The sequence below is a fragment of the Mugil cephalus genome, chromosome 20 (genome assembly GCF_022458985.1).
Source record: "Mugil cephalus isolate CIBA_MC_2020 chromosome 20, CIBA_Mcephalus_1.1, whole genome shotgun sequence".
Classification (NCBI taxonomy): domain Eukaryota; kingdom Metazoa; phylum Chordata; class Actinopteri; order Mugiliformes; family Mugilidae; genus Mugil; species Mugil cephalus.
Window position 1 is genome coordinate 420,159 of NC_061789.1, and position 24,861 is coordinate 445,019.

The window sequence follows — 24,861 nt, forward strand, 5'->3', positions numbered from 1 at the left end:
CAGAAACCGAACGTGGTCTAACTAAACCCTCTCTGAGTCCTGTTCCCGTTGCCATGCGACTGAGACCTATTTGAAGCTCGGCGCTTTGTTGCCAGTAGCAAACACATTTTTAACATCATCGGCATCCAGTGAAACGCACTAGTCCTCAGGAAGAAAAGCTGCATGTTTTTAGGATTTGAATAAGGTGTGTCTGTATTAAATGCTCATCGTTGTTACGGGAAATAGAAAAATAAAGACGTGTTTTAGTTCAGGGGCCACGTTTAGTTTGATCTCAAGGGTCGAACCAGGAAATAACATAAAAACCTATGAACATTTGTTTCAGTGCAAAGAAGAACAACCAGGAGGATGTTTGCATTTAATAAAACACTGTTTAATATGTCCCTGGGTCCGTCTGCTGTCTAGTCCCGAGTCTGTCTAGTCCTGGTCATGGGTCTGTCTAGTCCTGGTCTGTCTAGTCCCGAGTCTGTCTAGTCCTGCTCCTGGTTCTGTCTAGTCCTGGTCATGGGTCTGTCTAGTCCTGGTCTCAGTGTCGTGTTCTGTCTAGTCCTGGTCCTGGTCCTGGATCTAGTCCTGGTCTCAGTGTCGTGTTGTGTCCACCTCTCTGAATAAAGTGGATAAATGAGAAGTTATGTTCATTAAAACCCTTTTATTCCCTGTTCACACATAGTGAAACTCCCGCTGAGGACCAGCTTAGACCCTGTGGAGGGACCGTATGTGCGACATCTGAGCTGCTGCTCGTGTAAAGTTTGAAACCCTGGTTTTATACTTCGTTACAGACTCGTATCTCTGAATAAAATCAGTTGCTTCCTGGATGTGTTGCAGCTCGTTCCTAAACCCTCCCGCTCCTTCGGGCTTGTCTGAGCAGGAGACGCTCATACCAGAGAGTTTCCATCGATACCTTCACCAAAAACCAACCGTCAACTTAAAGCTGCTCAACTCTCTGCCAATTTTAATCTTAAAATGCTCCTAATAAACACATGCAACTAAAACGTAAAAGATTCCACCAAACTCACAAAACAATATTAATATATTCTCATATATTTCTGATAAAAGTTTGATCAATAACTGTGTTTGAATAAAATGATTTGTTTCTTCTAGCTGACGTAGATTATTATTTAAGAACATACAAGATAAAGTCAAATAAAGTAATGAAGATAAACGTCTGAAAGTCTAAAGGCTGCAAATGTTCCTAATTTAATGGCTAACAAGCCAGAACGGTCGGACCTGCTTTAAAGGGCAGGTCTCCTCTGACGCTGGTACCGAGTTATTCTACATCAGGTATGGATTCATGCAGATCTATCCGGTGCAGATCTACGCTGGGATGAAGCCGCTCACGTTGAACCAAAGAGTTTCCTCCAACAGAAATCACTGTTTCAGCTCCTTTATGATTTACGTTTCATTGTATGTTTCTACATGTTTGACCAAGATACTGAAGTTATTGGTTTAAGACCAGTTATTTAATAAATACTTTTATATCTGCTTATGTATTAAAGGAAATGTGTAAGTTGAGTCTGATGTTGTGTCTCCAAACAATGAGACGTAGTGATACTTCAGTGCTGTTGTTCTGTATCAGAGGCCGATACCAGAGCTCAGATATCGGTGTGGGACGTGGACGAGGTGGACGAGGTGGACGAGGTGGACGGTGTCGTCCCTGCGTCTCTGCGTCTGGACGCCGCCGGCCTCAGATTAGACGTGTGCAGCGTGAGCGTGTGCAGCAGCTGATAAGACGCCGTGTGAAGGGCGGGGTTAGTTTGAGGGCTCTGATGTCAAACCATGGACGTACAAAAACAAACAAACAAAAAAAAAAGAGCTTGAGCTTCCTGTGAATCATCAGCTGCTTTAAGCTTCATTCAGTCACCCAGCGATTTAAACAGCAGCGCGTCCACCCACACCAACGTCTCACCTGCAAACCAACGAGCTTCTGTCCACCAGAAACACGGCGTCAGAGCTGAGCACATTTATAAAAACTAATGCATCCGTCACAAAACACAGAAACAAGCCTCAGACGTGTCTGAATCCTGAAATATGGACTTTCTGCAGGTTTTAGCCAAGTTTCTGAGCCGACTATCAACCAATGACGACCAGGACCAATGAGACTTCACTACATGTATTTTAAAAACTCTCATGTGAAATATAAGAACAGAGACTTTATAACCTGGAGCAGCACAACTTCAACTCAGACCTGATGTCCAGTCCTGTATCTTCCTCTCCTCCGTCCTTATCACTCTCTCCGTCGCTCTCTCTCTTCCATCCACTGTTCTTCCCTCTGTGGGCGTGTTCCCTGTGGACGACACCAGCAAAACAAAACTTCAGTGCAGGAAAAATCAGCTCCTTTCAGCTTAATCTCCTCGTTTAGCCTCGAAAAGTTGCAGATTATTCTTGGAGTGGTGCAAAGTTTGAGGCAGCGCGATACGAAATGTGACAATTAGAGATTAGATTAGAGATCGTGAAACAGAAACTAAAACGCTCGTCTGCCCGGAGCAAACGTGGAGAAATTTGTGGTAGTGTTTTTATACTTTAATGTTTTTGTGTAGGATTTTTTGCTGCTTGTTTGTTCGGTCCTGATCGTTATGACGTGTGCTGCTGCCTCATTGGTCACCTGGTTAAATAAAGGTTAGAATAATATATTCAGACTTTTGGGAAACAGGTTTCCACAATAATAATAATAATAATAATAATAATGATAATAATAATAATCAATCGTTGGTTTTATCTTTTTTTACATGTGCAACGTTCACACGTCTCCATCTTGAACAAATAAATGAGGGTTGAGAACAGACGATCAGCTTCAGAAAAACATCCTGAGACGTTTACTGGTGCAGGATTCTGTGAATTCTGTTTTTGCACATTTGTTCAGTCTCAGTGTCTTGGTATATTTCTCCTGCACACAAACATTTAAATATTTCTGCACATTAAACGGCCTCTTTAACCTCCTGTCGGTGTCGGGCTGAGCAGCGTTACTCCGTCCTGCAGGAGAAAGCTGCAGACTAATCCAATCATCAGATTACTGCACAGCTTTTACCTTGGCTTTACTCAGACAGCAACTTGAAATGTGCAGCGACGTGGAACCGTTTTCATTTAGCTGCACACAGGAGACGAGTTGTACTGTAGTTAGTGAACGGAGGCTTGTTTTTAAATTATCAGACACGTTCAGAGCAAATATATAATATTATCCTGCTCAGAATTAACCATCACATCTGACTCATTTAATCAGCTTCAGAGCCGCATGTGGTCTCACTCGGACTATATATTAGACACAGATATCTGGTCAGTCCCTTCTGAATAATATACATTAGGTTTTTATCTTTTATTCCACGTGGAGCCAAAAACAGAAGCTGAGCTTCAGTATCTTTACTTCACAGATCCACTGGCAGCAGAAGCTTCAAGCTAAACTAAGCTTTGGTCCAAAGAGCTGCTCATAAAGATACTTAAGTTTCCTCAGAACCACCCAATATATATGTGATAAGAGCCGAGAAATGTTTATCTACTGTTTTTTACTTTGCACAGTGAAAAAGAGGCAGAATTTAATTATTAATTAATGAACAAGTTGCAGAGACTGAAAATTTAAATGTCAGATGAAGTTAAAGCTGCAGATTCTGGTGACATTTAAACTCCCACTTAAACTCATTGACGACTCAAGGATCTGAGAAGTTCCTCATTGTTCCTCATTGTTCCCCCTCCTCCCCCCTCCCTCCCCCATCCCTCACCCTCCTCCCCCCTCCCTCCCTCCCTCCCCCTCCTCTCATCCAACCATCAAGTGCTTCAGCAGATGGTCCAACAACAACAACAACAGCAGCGGAAAGCATCTGTTTATGAATGGACCAACCTCCACCTCCCTCCCCCCCAACAGCTACAGCTGACGGAGGAGGTGAAGATGAAGGGGTGAGGAGGGTGAGGAGGGTGAGGAGGGTGAGGAGGAGAAGTTTATGTTGTTGTTTACGACCTCCATTTGTTCCCGGGAAACAAATCTTCATTAGAAATGTTTTAAACGAGCACAAACGTATTTAGACTAAATGAAACATGTTGGAGACAAAGACAAAGCTGAAGTTTTACTAAAGTCAGAATTACACACAGTTAAAAAACGTTGTGACTTTTATCAATGGAACCAGAAGGAAATGACGCGTTACATCATGCGGCTCGAGTCCTGAGCTCTGATTGGTTCATGGAGCCGCTGGACGTTAAAGGGTCAATAGAAATTAATGTTTAAACGGAAACTGGAGCAGCTTCTGATGAATGAATAAATAAATCAATTAAATTCAAAGGTCCTGATCTATTGACCAGCTGCTTCTCACCGATCACCGAATACGTCAAAGACGTCCCTGAATGTATTTAAATGTTAATTAATGGACGTTAAAACCTTCGTCTCGTTTAGTTCACTTGTTCCCGACCAAACGCGTCCTCTTTGTTTTTATTCTTTAACTCCTGTGTTAATGTGTAACTGTAATAAAACGCCTCAAATGACTTCAGAGTCCATCTGCACAAACACAGCAAAAGAAGCTTTGTGTTGTTAGGAGCTGGAAGTTAAATCATTTTTATTCTCCCTGAAGCTTCAAATATGTTTCTGATGTTTTATTGTGGATTAAATAAAGTTTCATACGTGATTTACAGCTCGACACAGAAGGACAAATGACAGGAATAAAAATAAAATGAATAAACGAGTTTATATGTCTGTTATATTTAATTCCTACTAAAGGGACTGATTTAACCGTCACTAAATAAACTGTACGTGTGTTTGTGTTTATTAGTGAAATAATTCTCTGAGAGACGCGACTGATCTGAGCTGCTTCCAAACATGAAGCGCAGACTTTGTGTCTGAGCCCGGAGCTCGTTTCATTAGTGCGGAGACGCCGTCCGTCTCCCAGAGGACGACGGCGTCTCGTCCTCATCACACGCGTCCAGTTGTGAGGCCGACACTGTGAGAGGTGACATTTCCAGTCGAGCTGCATTAAAGCTGCAGTCAGAGCGCGGCCGGTTCATCTCAGGTCACGGTAACTTTAGGAAGGAAACCTGATCTGTGTGTGTGGAGAAAAGGAATCAGACTGCTCTGCTGGCAGAAAGGGACTTTAAAACGATTCAGTGAAGATAAAAAACTGATTTATAGGTTTGCGTGTTAATATTTTTGTTGTTTAAAAGCTAAACTTGTGCAGAGACGATAGCGGAGCTGGAGTTAGCGCCGCTTTAACAACTTGTTTACGTCAAACTGTGCCGCTGACATCCTGTCGGAGCGAGCACTTGTCAAACGCAGCGTTTCTGAGCCGCGCTCTGCTCGGCGACCACATTCAGGCGTGGCTTTACGGCTCAGGAGGGCAACGGTCAACTACCTGAGCTCCAACTACTGCACTGCAGCATTAAACGCACCAGAATCTGGGCCGAGGCCTGATTCAGCAACACATCCCGTCTTTATTAGGAACCCACTCAAAACAAAAGTGAAAGCAAACAAAGACCAAAGTCAAGGGAAATAATCTGTTTTAGATTATTTTTATTGTGTTACTTGTGTTATTGCTGGTGATTATTTCACAACAGTTTAGTTCCACTATGATAAAATGTCATCATTCAGAAATCTGAGGTACTTCCTGCACAGTTTCTCCTCTGGTTTCACATCATAAACACAACTTTGCCTTTTTATTTTTTTTAAGTTTTGAGTCTCGTTCACAGGTCGATTAACATCCTGAAAGGACTTGATTTGCTCCGAATGACGAGATGTGGAAACCAATAACCTCATGTTTAGGACTAGAACATGTAGAACAAGGGCGGGTTTTAGTTTTTTATTATTCTTATTCGTCTCCCAGGTTTTGTTTATTACATTACAGTTTGTTTACGGTGGAAATGAGCCGATGTTTACATCAAGAAAGACTGTTCTGCTGATTCACTGTCGCTTCACGAGACAAATGTATGAAACTAACATTTTAACAAAAGGACGCAGGAAAGCGAAGTCGGTTTAAATGTGAAAAGCAGCTGCAGAGCGAGATAAACACTGAATCAGATTTCTCTCAAATCAAACATGCAGCAACACGGTAAAAATAAAACACTTCCCAAAGGCTATAAAAATGATTTTACATTTGAAAACATGAGCAGCGCCTCCTCCTCCTCCACGTTCTTTCAGCAGGACTCACACACAGCTGGAAAATATGAACCATCGTCGGCTAGTTTTAGCAGCCATGACGACAAGAAACACAAGAAACACAGCGCCGACAAAAACAAGACACCAAATATTCAGGAAATCAGAAACCGAACTCCAGCGGATCAAATTGAGCATGTGCAGAGAGTAGTGGTCCAGGGCTCTATTGTGTATGTGGACCCACTATATGAACACAAAGAGCTGCACCCCCCCCCCCCCCGCTCACACAAAACACCAGGACTCTGGCTCGTCATTTAGCCGTTTTAAAACAGCACGGCTTACTCAGCACAAAGCGGCCCAGACCGACCCAGACCCTCCGATTCAATTCAAACGGAACTGCATGTGCTTGCATAAGCAGGAGCTGGCCGAGCCGAGCCCCCCCCGACCCCCGCCACCCCAAAAAAACACACACCACCATCTAAAGAGAAGCTGCTAGAAAGCTGCTAGTCGCCGCTTTATCACTCACCGAGCTCCAGCTACAACAATCCGCTCATGAATCACGTTGGACTTCGTCTCAAAGTCTCGTTGATATAAACAAGTTGTAAACATTCGTGCACAGATTTGCGTGGGACATGACGTCACATCTAAAAATCTTTGTAAAAATGAAACCTCGCGCTGCAGCAGCACAACAGCCACGTACGGGCATCGCAACCTCATATCCACCGCACAGCAGCGTCAACATCTGGACGATTTCTTTCATTTTAACCGTCAACTGCATCCAGAAAACACACAATCACACACGCTTCAGCGTTTCCACTCATCCAACATTAAACGGTTCAGACACGTTTAAATATCCACCACAACCGCTGCACACGAGCATCAGGAGCTGGAATAATCCAGAGAAAACCTTAAAGTCTAATTCATGAATTTCATCTTCAAATGGTTCATCAAGAGAAAATGTTGGAGTCAAAGTGTTTCATTTCATATTTAGTGGTGAGTCAATCAAAACTATGAATGCACATGAATTAAATGCATGAGTGGAATAATAAAAAATGAAGATGAACCAGAAACAACCCGTGTAGCCTCAACGTACAACATCATTAAACGGAGACTTTATTCGTTGTGTTGAGCTGGATGCGGCCGACTCACTGGTGACACACTGACCTGTTAAGATGCTTCAGTTTCTTTGGTGGCAACAGCTTCCAAATCCAAATCTCTGAAAGTGAGAGAGGAGATGAGATGATTATCTCTGGGAGTGAGTAAACAAACCTGGAATGTGTGCAGCTGCATTTCACTGCAACATTAAACTGTACGACGTTAACGCGAGTTAGAAGAGAAACAGGATGCAGCCGTGAAAACTATTTCAACCGGTTGATGTGGAAATGCAGGTTGAGCTGCATGAGCGGAGTGAACACAACGCTGAGCCCCTGGACCACAACAAACCCAGATTACACTAAACTCCATTTTTCTGAGGATGTATTAAATATAAACATTCTCATTCTTCTTTGCACTAAAACAAATGTGTTAAAAGTGTGGAGTTGTTGTTACTTGAAGGTTGGTTTTCTGTTCAAACTGGGATGAATGTTGCCCCTGAACTAAACCTTTAATGTGATGTGTGCAAAACAGAGAGTCTGCACTTCAGGTATGTGAGTGTAACTGGATTACAGCTTAAATTATAATAGAAATGCACATTCTGGCTTGAGATCAAATTGGGCTGCAACTAAAATTAGTTTTCCTCCATGTGACGTGTGCAAAACTGAGAGTCTGCACTTAAAAAGAAAATGCATATTCTAGCTTGAGATCAGAACAGGCTGCATGTGCCCCCCCCCCCCCCCCCCCCCCCGCTCTAAACCCTCCTTCCCTCCTGTCTGAACGCGATGTGTGCACAACTGAGACTCTGCACTTTGACGTACGTGACTGTAACTCGATTATAAAAGATGAAAAAAATGCACATTCTGGCTTGAGATCAAATTGAGCTGCAACTAAATCGCGTCTGACCCCCTCCCTCCCTCTGGTCTAGGTCAAAGTTGCAGCTCGGGTCCTGATCGGCCATTATCTCAGCTGTTGCCTCCTTGCAGCTTAACCAACATGGCTTCTCTTCTAGAGCCCGACGCCTCTGCACCGCGGCCGGACACAAAGGCGGCCTGCACCTCGCTACGGCCGGTGCATGCAAATTAAAGCGTGTTTTCATGCCGTTTGCAGCGTCGTCGACTCGGAGCAGAAAGTAAAAAAGAAAGAATATGTCTGAAAAAATAGAAAAAAGGCCGCAGAGGAGGTTCTGCGAGCGGAGACAGGGACTCGAACCCTGCGACCGGGACACAGTCTGCAGCCGCACACTTTCTCCACGATACGTTTCACTAGTTTACACGTTTAACCCCGTTATTTCATATATTTACTGATATTAAACCCAGCCGTGTGTCAAATGCACGCAAATAACGCAGCTTCCAGCCCGAGTTAGCCGAGCTAGTTAGCTAGAGGCTAACGCAACCAATCTAATGACTTTAAAAAAAATCTACTATTATTAACAGTCATCTAGATAAATAAATTAGATCGAACTACTACCGTCCACTAAATATGTCGGTGACTAAATATTTCCACAGACACATAACGAAAGAGCGAATAAGTTATTTTTGATAAATTTACGCGCAGCTCGGATTAACAGATGAAAGTTAGCATTTAGCACAAGGTTAAGCGGAATAAAAATATAAATATCAGTCTACTGGAAGACTTATATGTTCAGTCGTGTGCAGACACAAATAAACAAACTGTTCACCAGGATATTTACCAAAGATATGAGTGTAAAACGCAGTACGGTCGAGTTAACAGCCGAGCTAGTTAGCCACTGGCGGCTAACGTAACTAATCTTATTAAAATATATATACATGGTATTATTTGCAGTTCTCTTAATAAACACGTTAGAATCACACGCTAAATGTGTTAGTTATTAAATATTTCCAGAGACATGTTTAACGAAAGTGCGAATAAATTGTGTTTTCATAGATTTACGCACAACGATGCAAGGTAGCATTTAGCGCAAGGTTACGACGGATTTTAAGCCGTATAAAAAATAAATATTTGTCTTTTGGGAGATTTAAATGCTCAGCCATGTGCAGAAAAAATAATATTAAAAAAAAGATCTTTACCGAAACATTTACCAAAGGTACGACTGTAAAATGCAGTAAGGTCGAGTTAGTTAGCTGCAGCTAGTTAGCCGCATTAGCGAGCTACGTGAGCTGATGGTGCTAACGTAACCAATTTATGATTTACAAAAAGCACATTATTTGCAGCTTTCTTAATAAGCAAACCACGTTCTCACACATGCACATACATCAGAGTTTGAATGTTTCCAGAGGCCGATTTCACGAAAGAGCAAAATAAATGATTTTGATACATTTACGCACAACCGATTCTAGTTAGCAACTAGCACAAGGTTAAGCCGTGTTTTAAGCCGAATAAAGATGTAAATATTAGTCTGCTGATGGATTAAAACGTTCCGCCGTGCGCAGACAAACACAAACAAGATATTTACCCAGACAGTTATTACATATACCAGTGTAAAATGCTAGTTAGCCGCATTAGCCTGCTACGTGAGCTAATGGTGGCTAACTAAACAACAGCCTGCTCCGGGATCTAGAAAAAAAAAAAAAAAACGAAAAGAGAAAAGAAACGATTCTTACAAATAAACCAACGTAAAACTTATCTCACCTCATTTAAGTATAAAGTGCAACAGAGTGGAAGTGAAAGCCGGCGGTAAGGCTAAAGAAATTCAACGCGTTTGCAGCATCTACGAGGGGAGGCATTCATTCACATTCATCCTGCGTGACCGTCGCCATTTTTCTTCACTATACTGAGGGGAACCTTCCGTGGATCCGTCTCGGTGCGTGGAGCAGGAAACACGCTCAGCTCTTCCTCTCACCGAGTCTCAGCGCAAAACGCGCAAATAAAACAGCAATAAAAACTCATCAAGTCCTCAATAAAAATTCTTCTTTACACACAACTCACCTCACGTCCACGTTTAATTCCCTCTGTTCATACACATTTTATGGTTAAGAAGATTAGAAGAACTTTATTTGCTCCGCGACAGGGAAACTGTAGTTTACAACAGCAGAGTCAAAGAAAAAAAAGTTTAGTGTGCTTGTGTAGTGAACCTGTAAACAAAAAAATAAAAATAAAAATAGATGAAATTAAATACATAAAAAATAAATATTATAAATTTCTTTTTGTTTGAAGAAAGAACAAAATAAATTGATAAATAAAATAAATATTAGAATATTCTATTTGCTTGAAGAAAGTAGAATAAAATAATTAATAAAAAATACATATTATTACTTTTTATTTATTTGAAGAATGTAGTAAAAAAATGAAATATATATAATTTTCTATTAGTTGGATGAAAGAATAATAAAATCAATTAACAAAAAAGAATAAATATTATAAATATTATACATTTCTATTTGTTTGAAGAAAGGAGAAGAAAAAATAAATGAATAAAAGTAAATATATCTTTGTATTTGTTTGAAGAAAGAAGAATAAAATAAATAAATACGTGCATGTGCAAATGGTTTTATTTTGGTGTTTGGTGAAATAAATGTGAATCTAAGTGGGAAATAAAAACAAAATCTAGAGTATGTAAACAGAGAAGGAAAATCTCTCTGAAATCAAACGTTCACTCACATGGTTGTGTTTCTGTTTGATTTCATTGGCTTATTTAAAGTTCCTTTGAGTAAAAATAATTTTAATCAAAGCTCCGTCTCCTCTCACAGGCTGAAAAGCATCTGGAACTGTGTGGACGAGTGGACATAAACGTCCACGCTGAGGGGACGAGGTGGTTTTTGGTGTTTCATGTAAGAAAACCTGCAAACAGAGAGAAGCCTGAACAGCAGAGAAACAAACACAGAGAGGAATCTGCAACGTTTCACCAGGGAGACAAAGGAGAGGCGGCAGCAGAGAGAGTGACCATTGACCCTCCGGTGGCAAAAACAACCCCCAACCTTATCTGAGCGAATGTGACCGTGAGGCAGAGTTCACCTGGGGCCAGGTAATGGTTTTATTTGAGCAGGAGTCAAAGACGAGATCAGACGATACAGAGTTTAACAGGAGGGTTTGGGTCACTTCGACACGAGCAAACAGATTCAAAAGCAAACATCTTTTAGTAAATACAGCCACTAGTTTAAAGTTTGATGTTAAAAGGAGCTCAGGGCAGTTTCTCTGTTTGTCTTTCTCACTAAGTTCAACTTTATTTATTCAAACTGCCGCGAGAATCTTTCCAGAACTCAGAGAGTTAAAACCTCCAGAGAAAAACTCTGTTTGACAGGAAGAAACCTGGATGGAAACATCTGCTGGAGGAGAAAGGTAGAAGAGAAGGACATGATCAGAAACATTCAGCTCCACGGATCAGAAACATTCAGCTCCACAGGTCAGAAACATTCAGCTCCACAGATCAGAAACATTCAGCTCCACGGATCAGAAACGTTCAGCTCCACAGATCAGAAACATTTAGCTCCGCAGATCAGAAACATTCAGCTCTATAGATCAGAAACATTCAGCTCCTCAGATCAGAAACATTCAGCTCCACAGATCAGAAACATTCAGCTCCACAGATCAGAAACATTCAGCTCCACAGATCAGAAACATTCAGCTCCACAGATCAGAAACATTTAGCTCCACAGATCAGAAACATTCAGCTCCACAGATCAGAAACATTCAGCTCCACAGATCAGAAACATTCAGCTCCACGGATCAGAAACGTTCAGCTCCACAGATCAGAAACATTTAACTCTACAGATCAGAAACATTCAGCTCCACAGATCAGAAACATTCAGCTCTATAGATCAGAAACATTCAGCTCTATAGATCAGAAACATTCAGCTCCACAGATCAGAAACATTCAGCTCCACAGATCAGAAACATTCAGCTCTATAGATCAGAAACATTCAGCTCCACAGGTCAGAAACATTCAGCTCCTCAGATCAGAAACATTCAGCTCTACAGATCAGAAACATTCAGCTCCACAGATCAGAAACATTCAGCTCTATAGATCAGAAACATTCAGCTCTACAGATCAGAAACATTCAGCTCAGAAACATTCGGCTCCACAAATCAGAAACATTCAGCTCCACAGGTCAGAAACATTCAGCTCTATAGATCAGAAACATTCAGCTCTACAGATCAGAAACATTCAGCTCCACAGGTCAGAAACATTCGGATCCACAAATCAGAAACATTCAGCTCCACAGGTCAGAAACATTCGGCTCTAAAGATCTCCATGAACTAATTATCCACCAGGACGACTGGATGTATAGAATTATAAATAAATATAAATATTCAGAGGCTGCTGTTATTTCCTGAGAACCATCCTGCAGATGAGTCTTTCCATGTGGAGCTGGTGACACTTTGTTTAAATCCGGCCTCATTAATATTAATTATATCATTATTATTATTATTATTATTATTATTATAGTCTTATTTATAAAGAACCTGCTGCTGCGTCCACCAGGAAATATTCCCTGTTATTGGTCTAATGAATGAATAGAAACGAGTCACATCACATCATTTTTCTGGATCATTTATTTAGTTGGACCCTGTCCTCTGTCTCGTCTCCTGTCTCATTGTCCTCTGTCTCGTCTCCTGTCTCACTGTCCTCTGGTCGTCTCTTCGTCCTCTAAAGTTCTTGTTGAGTCTGTTCATGTTGAAGCTGATAAACATCAACAGAAATGAGAGGAGAATAGAAACAGATAATAATCATAAAGCAGCTGATCTCAGTGAGAACAAACCTGAAACCCTTTATTCCTCCTGTAGATGAGCAGCAGCGCCACCATGTGGTCAGTAGATGTATTGCTCATAGTGAACCAATACCAGGCTGTTACCAGGTTGTTCCTAGATGGAGGCAGAGATGAAAGGTTCCTAAAGAAGGTTCTGCAGTGAGATGTGCAGGAGAACTTTAAGAGGCTTAGAGAGGAGAACATGGTGGAAAGAAGAGGAGGAGAGATATTCTCCTGGAGCAGGAATCCAACCTAACATTTACCTGGTTAATACCACATGGATGAAGAGCAACAATGGTTCTAAAGTAGATCTACTATTTATTTCTCTTCAGTCTCATAGATCAGATTCTAGGATTCAGTCTGTGGATGTGACTCGTTCTATGGATCAATGAAACGATGAATCTCTGCTAAGACTCTTTGTGTTAGAAGCTAAATTAATGTCAGGATCTCTAGGAAAACATAAGCTTCCATCCGCCTGGTTAGCACCTGGTTAGCTCCCGGTTAGCTCCCCGTTAGCTCCCCGTTAGCTCCCCGTTAGCTCCCCGTTAGCTCCCCCGTTAGCTCGTCAGAAGGACACAGACAGTAACTGATGCTTCATTTTATTTCCGGCCTCAGTTCAGGTGAAACATTTAATGCTCAAAGAAAAATCTGAATCGGTGACGATGCTTCATCAACAAGAACAAAAATAAGAATTCATCATCATCATATATCATTATATTATTATTTTATATTCCATCAAAATAAAGAAAAAAGTCTCTGGTTGAATGAACTCATCAGATCTCAGTGGTCCTGGTCCTGGTCCTGGTCCTGGTCCTGGTCCTGGTCCTGGTCCTCCTCCTCCTCCTCCTCCTCCTCCTCCTCCCTGAACGTAGCTCTGGACCACATCTGTCTGACCTCTCCTCCCTCCGTCTTCTTGTCCTCCCCTCTGTCCTCCCCTCTCTTGGTGTCCAGGTTGATGTTGATGCTGATCTTCTTCTGTGGTTTCATCTTCATCCCTCCCTCCCAGATGTCTCCGTCTGTCCTCCTCGTTGTCGTCTTCTTCCCGTCAGACTTGTCTTCAGGTTCTTGTCCAGACCTCGTCTCTTTTCCGCTGTGAGGACGGACAGATGGACGGTTGTCTCTGTCCTGTCTCTGCAGGTCGTCTCTTCTTCGGTGGTCGGGGACGTCTCTGTGCCGATGGTCTGAGTCTCTGTCTCTTCTCTGTCCTCTGACTTGTCTCCCAGAGTCTTTGTCCAGATGTTTCTGGTCAGATCTGGAGGTGTTGTGGACAGTTCTTCTGTCCTGTGTGCGTCCGTCCTCGCTGCGTCTCCTCCTGTCCCTCCTAACAGCCTCGGGGGACGGTGACGCTCTGCGATGTTTGTTCCGACTCTGTCTCACTGGAGGACATGTCCTCTCTGGAAGCGTCCTCCTCTGAGCTCTGTCCTCGGACGGCGTGGAGCGTCTGTCGCTGGACGACCGAGACAGAGACGAGCGCCTGTCATTGGACGACTGAGACGGCGTGGACGGGCCGTCACTGGAGGACCGAGACGGAGGAGACCGGCTGTCGCTGGACGTCTCGGAGGGAGGGGACCGTCTCCCCGGGGGGGGACAGTGAGCGTCGGAGGAAACTCTGGAGTCGTCTCTGTGTCCTCCTCTGTACGTCCACTGAGGACAGGGAGGAGGAGGACAGAGGGAGGGAGGGGGCTTGGAGCTGAAGTGTCTGTCCCACCAGTCCTTGTAGTCCTGGTTCCACTGCAGGTAGCGCTCCGAGTCCAGCTCCAGGACGATGGTCGGCTTCCGGGGCTGAGAGTCCACGCGTCCCTCAGAGACGCCCCCGTCCCTCCTGGACCTCCTGCTGCGGGGGCGACTCCTCCTCTGGTCCGGAGGAGACCTGGACCTGGAGCGGTAGCTGGGCCGAGGAGGAGAGGACGGTTTGTAGCCGAAGACGTGAGACGAGGACGGAGGCGGAGACGGAGACGGACGCCTGGAAGAAAAAAGACCCAGAACCAGATTATTAGGACAGAAGTGTCTCTGAGGAGACAGGAGCTTCTCTGTAGCATCACTACATTAAACACTTCCATTAAAACTAGAGTCCAGAAAGAATCTCAATAAAAACTGAAACAGCTGCATCTCTACAAACATCTCAGACACCAGAGACACCGGAGACACCGGAGACACCAGAGACATCAGAGACACCAGAGACACCAGAGACACCAGAGACACCGGAGACACCGGAGACACCGGAGACACCGGAGACATCAGAGACATCAGAGACATCAGAGACAACAGAGACACCAGAGACACCAGAGACATCTCAGACATCAGAGACATTAGAGACATCAGAGACACATCAGAGACACCAGAGACATCTCAGACACCAGAGAAACCGGAGACATCAGAGACACATCAGAGACACCAGAGACATCTCAGACATCAGAGACATTAGAGACATCAGAAACATCTCTTCTCTCATCTCTTTCTCAGACGTATTTATATTAAAGTTTGTCTCTAATGGACTTTCTTGTCGTTTCCATGGAGATGATGCTGGAGGTCATGTGACCAGTTCATCTGAATCTTCCTCAAACTGATGAGTTTAGGAGAATTATGGGATGTGACCAGACTTTACTTTATAGTTAAAACCTTTCGATGGAAACAAAGAGAAACTGGACTTTATCATATTTTCTGAAATATTGCTTTAATTAAAAAACAAACAAACAAAAACATGGCTACTGTCGTCTCTTCTTCGTTCTCTTCTTATTATTGAGCATTTTAATGTAAACCAGCGCCCCCTCTACAGAGTGGTGAGAGGCGGTACTACACACTGTTGTCCTGAAGGAGGCCAAAGAAGAAGAATGATGAACCAATGAGGAGGCTGCGGTCATGACTCTGCTCACCTGTGACTGGCCAGGAAAGTGTCAAGAGAAGCCACACCCACTCTTTGGCTTCAGCCAATCAAAACATAGTATCATTATCATCAAGCTGAACTGAATGAAATAACCCGGATCAGTTTGTGTTTACAGAGTTGGTTAAATCATGACGTGCAGTGAAGGAGGATTTGGTAAAAACTATTTTAGATATAATGTGAAAGCAGGTGACGCCTGAACTACAACTTGGTCCCGAGAGGAGGAGAAATGTTTTCAGGCTTTAATGTGGAGACTTTGCTCTGAGTGGATTTTTCTGGCCATGTTTTCTTTTAGATAAAGACTCTTCATGCTGCATTTCACTAATTAATAAGATATTTAAGTCAAGAGGACGTTGTGTTTCTCCTCTGTGCCACGGTGTCCTGTTACTGTGGACGTATTTATCCTGGTTTTATCCAGGTTTTATCCTGGTTTTATCCTGGTTTTATCCAGGTTTTATCCTGGTTTTATCCAGGTTTTATCCAGGTTTTATCCTGGTTTTATCCTGGTTTTATCCTGGTTTTATCCTGGTTTTATCCAGGTTTGGTTCTGTCACAGTTCCTGCTCTGAACTCTGAACTCTGAGGAAACTGAAATGTTACAACACAGATGAAAAGACCTGGATGTGTCTTTAGACCTGGACCTGGACCTGGACCTGGACCTGGACCTGGAGCTCGACGGAGGCCGGCTGGAGGAGTAGAGACGAGAGGACGTGGAGCGTCTGGGAGGAGACCTGAGGACAGGAGGAGGACAGGAGGAGGACAGGGGGAGGACAGGGGGAGGACAGGGGGAGGACAGGGGGAGGACAGGGGGAGGACAGGACGTCTTTTAAATCAAACAGACTCAGTCTGGACGTAAAGAACGTGACGGATGAACGTGAATGTTACCTCTCCTCCTTCTTCAGCCTCCTCTGGTCTCTGGACGACTCCCTGGGGAGGAGGAGCAGGGAGGAGGAGGAGGAGGAGGCGATGGGGGAGGCGTGGGGGGGTGGAAGTAACCAGGCGGGAGGGAGTCCAGGAGGGTAACTGGTGAGGAAGGTGTGGAAGAGAGGAGGAGGAGAGGGAGGCCAAGGAGGAGCAGGAAAAGAGGAGGAGGAGGGGAGGGGAGGAGGCTGCTGGGTGATGGATTCATTCAGGACTCCTGGAGGAGGACCTGAGGAGGCGGAGGAGGAGGAGCTGTGGGGAGGAGACAGGGAGGAGACGTGAGACCAGAACGATGAGTCTGAACTTCACAGAGAAACGAGACGTTCACTGACCTGGAGGATCTGGACAGAGGCTCTGCAACAGAGAGGAGACCACGTTAGCAACACACGCTAACTGGGCTACATGCTAACTGGGCTACATGCTAACTGGGCTACATGCTAACCTGAGGAGTTGCTCTGATTTCCTCTTCCTGTCTGGAGCTGCACAGATTTAACCTGCAGAGAAACGAGATGGAGACACGGTGATGTTGATGTTGTTGTTGTTGTTGTTGTGTAACGTGTACTGTATTAATGTGTGTAGTGTGTCCTCACCTCTGGTCCGGACTCGGTCTGGACTTCCTGTGCCGGGTCTTTGATTGACAGGTCAGCTGCTCCTCCTTCAGTTTCACTAAACACAACAAACCTCTGATCAGCCCTCTGACCTCTGACCTCTGACCCACTGAGTGTGAGAATGTTTCAGGTAAGACATCGTCCACAGTACAGGTGTCCAACATATGGTGTGTGGACAGAAACAACCCCCCCCCCCCCCCCTCGTCTAAATCTCCTAAATCTCCCACATCATCATGTCTAGTTAAAGCATCTCTACCGCCCCCCTCTGGCTGGAGCTGGAACAACACTGGTACTGATCTCACAGTGACACGAGCACGAGTTCATCATATTTAATTCAGATCAGACTGTAAACTCTGCAGGAAGAGGAGCACGAGGAGGACGAGGAGGACGTCCAGCAGGACGAGGAGGAAGATGGGGAGGAGAGAAGGAGGAGGAGTAGGAGAAGGTAAACTCTTGATGTACTTGTTGGACGTCTGGAGGATGTGAACAGACAGAAGCGACGCTCCAGCTGAGTTATGATCCGAGGCTGGAACCGTCAGAGCCGAGGGAACTTCAGACGCCTGAGAGGAAGATGGAGATGAAGGAGGAAGAAGTTTACATATATATAGTTATTATATATATGTTCAGTGGTGTTAAAGTGTTGCCTCCATCTACCACCGCTCTAGTCTGGAGAACTCTGACCTTCCTCCTGGGAACGTTCTCTGGTTCACGTTTAATGGTTCTCACTGTGGTTCTCACTGTGGTTCTCACTGTGGTTCTCTGGTTCACGTTTAATGGTTCTCACTGTGGTTCTCTGGTTCATATTTAATGGTTCTCACTGTGGTTCTCACTGTGGTTCTCTGGTTCACGTTTAAAGGTTCTCACTGTGGTTCTCACTGTGGTTCTCACTGTGGTTCTCACTGTGGTTCTCTGGTTCACGTTTAATGGTTCTCACTGTGGTTCTCACTGTGGTTCTCTGGTTCACGTTTAAAGGTTCTCACTGTGGTTCTCTGCAGAGAAAAGGCTTTAGAACCTTTTCCAGACTCAGAGGACGTTCTTTCTAACGTGTTCTAACAGAGTTTATCTCTTTTTACCACAGGACCACGGAGGTCTGGGTTTAATCTTAATTTAATGTTGTGTTTACTCGTGTTCTGTTTGATTAATATTTAAATGAGTCTGATGATGTGAAACGTTTCATTCTCACACACACTTTAACACGACTGTAGATATTAATATAGAGAGAGGATGAGGAGGAGGATATACATATAACGTATTAATATATTATTTATATAATATAAATATAATGACACTAATATAATGGAGGAGGAGAACCTGCTGAGGGTTCTGCTGGTTCTGGACGGGTTCTGGTCCAGATGTTCCTCCCAGGTCGTTAATGGCGTCTCGTTCTTTCTTGAAGTTGCTGATGGTCTGAAAAAGAGTGAGAGACTCAGATTAAACATCTCTGAGAGGAGGAGGAGGAGGAGGAGGAGGAGGAAGAGGAAGAGGAGGAGGAAGAGGAAGAGGAGGAGGAAGAGGAGGAGGAGGAGAAGGAGGAGGAAGAGGAGGAGGAGGAGGAAGAGGAGGAGGAGGAGGAGGAAGAGGAAGAGGAGGAGGAAGAAGAGGAGGAAGGAGGAGGAGAGAGGAGGAGCGGAGAGGAGGTAGGAGAGGAGGAGGAGGAAGAGGAGGGAAAGAGGAAGAGGAGGAGGAAGAGGAGGAGGAGGAGGAAGAGGAGGAGGAGGAGAAGGAGGAGGAGAAGGAGGAGGAAGAGGAGGAAGAGGAAGAGGAAGAGGAGGAGGAAGAGGAAGAGGAGGAGGAAGAGGAAGAGGAAAAGGAGGAGGAGGAGGAGGAGGAGGAGGCGGAGGCGGAGGCGGAGGCGGAGGCGGAGGAGTCCCGTCTCTGTACCTGTCTGAGGAACTTGTTGGCGATCAGTGTGTCGGGGGAGACGTCTGACTGGCCACAGGTAGGACAGGTGTGTTCGTCTGAGTCCAGCAGGGCCGTACGAATACCTGACAGGAAGAAGAATGAAATAAATCTGGAGACGCTGCAGAAGCTTCCTGTAGAGTCACTGCAGCTCCACCCACATATTCTGGGCCGGGTGGTGTAACTCGTCACTCACAGTCGTCGCAGTAGGTGTGTCCACAGCAGGGGATGATGGCGGCGTCCACCAGCAGCTCGTGGCAGATGGGACACAGCAGCTCCTTGGGAGTTTGCTCCTCCTCCGCTTCAGGTTTGGGTTCCTCCTGCAGAACGAACGGAGGCTTCTCCTTCTTACCGACGGCGTACGCTTTACTGCAGAGAGGAGAACACGCTTTACTGCAGAGAGGAGAACACGCTTTACTGCAGAGAGGAGAACACGCTTTACTGCAGAGAGGAGAACACGCTTTACTGCAGAGAGGAGAACACGCTTTACTGCAGAGAGGAGAACATGCTTTACTGCAGAGAGGAGAACACGCTTTACTGCAGAGAGGAGAACACGCTTTACTGCAGAGAGGAGAACATGCTTTACTGCAGAGAGGAGAACACGCTTTACTGCAGAGAGGAGAACACGGAATAATTACACCGGACACAGCTAGAGACAAACGTCCTGATGACTACGCTGCAGTGATCAACCTGCACCAGCACAACATGAACGGATGTTTTTATCAGTCTGATTAATAATCTGAATCTGCAGGAAGGAGTTTTCTTTCCAGCTTCAAACAGCACATGAACCAAGCCAAGCATACGTTAGCCGGGGATTCTGCTAGCACTTGGGCTAACGCGGCTAACAGCTGGAGACAAACCAAGACAAACCAAGACAAAGACAAGCTGCCAATGCTGCTGCTAATATGTGTCCACTCCTGCAGCCACTGTTCACTGGGAGACACTGTTCTCAATAAGAAGCGTCAGCTCTGCTCTGGTTGGACAATGTCCACAAGTTAGTCTGTCTCCGTAGCAACAGGGACACGTTAATGTGGACACATGGTGGACAGTGTCAACACGTTATAGAGGATGAATCCTCGGTTTCTCACGCGTCGATGGCAGGAACAGCGAAGCGTCCACAGTTGGTCAACATGGCTCCTTTGACGCTGGGATCGTCCACCTCCACCAGGAAGGAGCGAGGGATTCCCGTGCACTTCTTCATCCTCAGAGGAGCCTCCTGGTCTCAGATCAGACACTTATCAGTATTTATATATAATCATACTTATAAATATATCGTACAGGTGCAGGGAGCAGCTCACCCCGCCCATGGGGCAGTTCCTGACGTGGTGTCCAGTGTTTCCACAGCGTTTACAGGTGTAGTTGACACTGAGCTCCTTGTTGAGGCTGGACAGAGACAGACGGAGACAGACAGAGACAGACGGAGGGAATGAGACGGGACGAGCGGGAGGACGGTGTTAAAGAGGCGGAGGACTGACCTGATGGAGTCGTAGGTGGACTGGGAGATCATGGCTTGGATCTTGTCCTCCTCAGACATGTCTGCGTCCACCAGGTTAGCCATCTGCAGCTGAGAGAGGACAACAGGGTCAGAGACGAGGAGTCTGGACTCAGATGTGAGAGCGTGAAACCGAGAGGAGGCATCAGACCTTAGAGAAGAAGGAAGCAGGTGTGGACGTCTGATCCTCCATCTGTGGAAACCAAACATGAAACAGTTTCAGGGAAGAAACAGAGACAGTTCACATCCTGCTGCCTCTCACAGTCACTCATGCATCCAATCTCAGCTCCATCGCTGTTAGCACTGAAGGCTAACAGCTAGCACGCTAAAGGCTGCTAACACACTGAGACTAAATCAGGAGATTAAAGCTTCTTCAACGACTCATAAAACATCAGACTGATATTTAGTTCATTCCTTCCTCCATTAAAACTCTTCAGTTCAAGCAAACATCCTCCAGACGTTTCACACCCGGACACCATGAGGACGTGTGTTCACTCACTCTGAGGAACTGTTTCCGTCCTCAATCATGTTTCAATAACAGGATCAGGTGATGAGTTAAAATACATTTAACTTTAAAAACCTCTGATCGACTCTAATCCTCAGCTTTTTGTTTATCGTCAGATTCATGTGGATGTGGTGCTGTTGGTGTTTTATGAGTGTTTTTGGTGTTTTATGTTTGTGCCGTTGTTGTTGTTGTTGTCATACAGTTGTAGTTGTGTTGTGAACCGCTCTGCTGATGCTGGAGCCCTGAGGTTGGTTCGATCGACCACTGAAACACAGAGAGAGAGAAAACATTTCAGTGAATCAGTCTGAACTCAGACATCAGCGTGATGCGTTCAGGGTCAGGGCGATGCGTTCAGGGTCAGGGCGATGCATTTATGGGTCAGGGTGATGCGTTCAGGGTCAGGGCGATGCATTCAGGGTCAGGGCGATGCATTCAGGGTCAGGGCGATGCATTCAGGGTCAGCGTGATGCATTCAGGGTCAGGGGATCAGGGTGATGCGTTCAGGGTCAGGGCGATGCGTTCAGGGTCAGGGCGATGCGTTCAGGGTCAGCGTGATGCATTCAGAGTCAGGGCGATGCATTCAGGGTCAGGGCGATGCATTCAGGGTCAGGGCGATGCATTCAGGGTCAGCGTGATGCATTCAGGGTCAGGGGATCAGGGCGATGCGTTCAGGGTCAGGGCGATGCGTTCAGGGTCAGGGCGATGCATTCAGGGTCAGGGCGATGCATTTATGGGTCAGGGTGATGCATTCAGGGTCAGCGTGATGCATTCAGGGTCAGCGTGATGCATTCAGGGTCAGGGGATCAGGGTGATGCGTTCAGGGTCAGGGCGATGCGTTCAGGGTCAGAGTGATGTATTTATGGGTCAGTTCGATGCATTCAGGGTCAGGGGATCAGTGTGATGCGTTCAGGGTGATAGTGATGCGTTCAGGGTCAGGGTAGCTGTGATGCGTTCAGGGTCAGTGTGATGCATTCAGGGTAGCTGTGATGCGTTCAGGGTCAGGGGATCAGTGTGATGCATTCAGGGTAGCTGTGATGCGTTCAGGATAGCTGTGATGCGTTCAGGGTCAGGGGATCAGTGTGATGCGTTCAGGGTGGCTGTGAATCAGTGGGATCTGTGAACCCTTACAGGGAGGAGGTCTTGGAGCCGGAGCTGGGTCTCACTCCGCTGATCGGGATCCTCCTGACGATGACGGAGGAACCTCTGGGGATCAGACTGTCGTCGTCGGTGTATTCTGGGAGGAAGAGATGGAGGTTAATCAGCTGATCAGCATCTGGACCAATCAGTGACCTGGGATCAACCCTCACCATGGCAACGGCATCACAAAGTTCTCATTGAAATAAAAAGAAGAAGAAGAAATATTTGTGTGTTTTGTTGGGGGTGTGAGGTTAAATGTGCTGGAGCAGCAGGATGTGATGAAGTGGATGTGACTTATTTCTCTGCTGGTGGTTGGAAACAAACACAGCGGCTGCTTCTAATTAAGGGCACGAAGCGTAAATGCAGCAGGAATGTGCTCCATTCATTTCAGCCTTTGTTGCTGCTCTGACTCTTCTGGACCAAACTCAGAATGAAAGAGGCGACGCAGCTTCTGTGACGCTCACCTGCAAACACCAGCAGGGCTTAGAACCAACACCCACCGGGGCTTAGAACCAATACCCAGCGGGGCTTAGAACCAACACCCACCGGGGCTTAGAACCAACACCCACCAAGGCTTAGAACCAACACCAACCAGGGCTTAGAACCAACACCCACCGGGGCTTAGAACCAACACCCACCAGGGCTTAGAACCAACACCCACCATGTTTAGAACCAACACCCAGCAGGGCTTAGAACCAACACAACCAGGGCTTATACCACCGGGGCTTAGAACCAACACCCACCAGGGTTTAGAACCAACACCATCATGGTTAATACCACCAGGGCTTAGAACCAACACCAACCAAGGCTTAGAACCAACACCCACCGGGGCTTAGAACCAACACCCACCAGGGCTTAGAACCAACACAACCAGGGCTTATACCACCGGGGCTTAGAGCCAACACCCACCATGGTTAATACCACCATGGTTTAGAGCCAATAACTAGTTCAGAGCCAGTTTCTAGTTCACTGCTAAGTGTTGCTAAGTGTTGCTAGGTGTTGCTAAGTGTTGCTAAGTGTTAGCAACCTTTAGCTATAATTAAAACCAATAATTAAATGGGACTGGATCTATGATGGTTAATGTCAGGACCGAGAGAACAGAGGAAACTACATCTGAGTGAATCTCTGTCATCTGGTAAAAGATCGAGTTTGAATCTTGGTCTTGGATAAAAGGAGGAACTTTGGAGTCAAAGTTTAACATTTATAATTTATCCTGAGTCAGATGCTAACCGGCTAAATTAGCCTGGTTTCCATTTAAAGCGCAGACACAGCTGTACCTTTAACTGTCCCTTTAAATAAAGCTCTAGCGAACCGGTTCCGATTCTATCCGCGGGTTTCAGGACAAAACGACGAGTTTATATTTAAAAAAACAAAAAACAAACAAAACAACAGCAGCTTTTTGCAGAAGATAACGAGAAAAACCGATAAGACGTTTAATTTCAACGGCTGCGCAGGTGCGTTTACTGACAGCTGTCAAACCACGTGTTTCCCAAACTCCACACCGGCTCCAGCCCCCCCTCCCCGTCCCCCCCGTGACTCCCAACATATGTGTACGTGTCACATGATAGTTTAACACGTTTAACATGTGTAACACGTTTAACGCGTGTTGGGGTCGCTACCTTGTCCCGTCTGCTCGTTAATAACCTGCAGGTCGCTGCGGATCTTCTCCCGCTCCATGATCTGCCGCCTCAGCTCCGGCAGCGCGATGGTGTGTCCGCAGAAAGACACCGTGTTGTAGCTCAGCTTGGACGAGAACTTGTAGTGGACGTGGGACATGCTGGGTCCGGTCTGGCGTGGACTTTAAGACGCGTTGATTGTTGTTGCTAATGTCGGAGTTGCTCGGTGCTCAGTGACTGAACTCAGCAACTGTTTCCACAAGCAACGGCGAGTCAGCAACTAATGCTGCCTTCACGGCCTCCACGGACACTGCGCCTTCACAGCAGACTCCGTTTTTATCTTTTTAAACGACTTCAAAATAAAATGACATAAACCAAAACTCAACGAAACAAACAAAAAAACACGTCATGTTTTTAGCTTTTCATATTAATTCAAAATAAAATAACGGAAACCGAAATAAAGACCTGCCATGTTTTTATCATTTAACTGTTTAACCCATTTCTCTCCACAAGAACCTCTTGAAAACCCTTTTCCTGGCATTTTACAGTCTGGAAAAAATACACCCATAGTAATAGGTGTCTTCACTTTACTTTCTAATTATTCAATGTGCTTTATTTTTTAATTAATTGTTGGAAACTTGTTAAAATGCAAATGATGCCTTGAGGCAACTCTGAACCGTTGTAGAATCACCATGACATGACATTGTGGTATCGTTTATTCACGTATATAAACTGTTCAAAAGCATAGCAGTCATTTTCTTTTCCTCTCTACAATTTCATCTAGATGCATTTGATGTTAGTTGTAATAAAGTAAAGTTAAGGCTGTTACTCTGCTTCCATTTTCTACACATTTCCTCCATTTAAAGAATCCTGAGTCATTCTGAGGTTGTTCCAAGAACAAGCTGGTTGTGGTAAAACTCATGTTAGAGTCAGTGAGGTTGAATTAGAAGCGAGTACTGATGAAGACGAGCTGCAAGTAAACAC

General features: G+C 45.2%; 2 protein-coding genes across 5 annotated transcripts in view; both read right to left on the reverse strand.

The window, feature by feature from the left end:
- Positions 1 to 9,999, reverse strand: part of LOC124997549 (trinucleotide repeat-containing gene 6A protein-like) — a 32,557-nt gene extending 22,558 nt beyond the window's left edge. The window contains exons 1-3 of the mRNA XM_047571327.1: positions 9,764 to 9,999; positions 7,223 to 7,274; positions 2,183 to 2,281 (exon numbers count right to left, since the gene is read on the reverse strand). The gene's annotated coding sequence lies outside the window, so the exon portion shown is untranslated. The remainder of the gene's footprint in view (positions 1 to 2,182; positions 2,282 to 7,222; positions 7,275 to 9,763) is intronic.
- A 3,403-nt stretch (positions 10,000 to 13,402) lies between these two features.
- LOC124997516 (E3 ubiquitin-protein ligase RBBP6-like) lies at positions 13,403 to 24,195 on the reverse strand. 4 transcript variants are annotated; one of them, XM_047571278.1, is made up of 17 exons: positions 23,881 to 24,195; positions 22,253 to 22,358; positions 21,325 to 21,388; positions 20,771 to 20,812; positions 20,603 to 20,691; positions 20,426 to 20,510; positions 20,216 to 20,343; positions 19,324 to 19,496; positions 19,110 to 19,213; positions 18,540 to 18,635; positions 17,691 to 17,788; positions 17,211 to 17,286; positions 17,063 to 17,114; positions 16,953 to 16,974; positions 16,585 to 16,872; positions 16,341 to 16,430; positions 13,403 to 14,782 (listed from the first exon to the last, which is right to left on the reverse strand). In XM_047571278.1, the coding sequence occupies exons 1-17, from the start codon at positions 24,035 to 24,037 to the stop codon at positions 13,600 to 13,602; spliced, it is 2,853 nt and encodes a 950-aa protein (XP_047427234.1). In that variant the 5' UTR covers positions 24,038 to 24,195; the 3' UTR covers positions 13,403 to 13,599. The 4 variants fall into 4 exon arrangements, with proteins under 4 accessions (XP_047427234.1, XP_047427233.1, XP_047427235.1 ...); XM_047571277.1 differs by having other exon boundaries at positions 16,317 to 16,430; XM_047571279.1 differs by lacking the exon at positions 23,881 to 24,195 and adding an exon at positions 23,539 to 23,688 and having other exon boundaries at positions 16,317 to 16,430.
- Between the last annotated feature and the right edge of the window lie 666 nt (positions 24,196 to 24,861).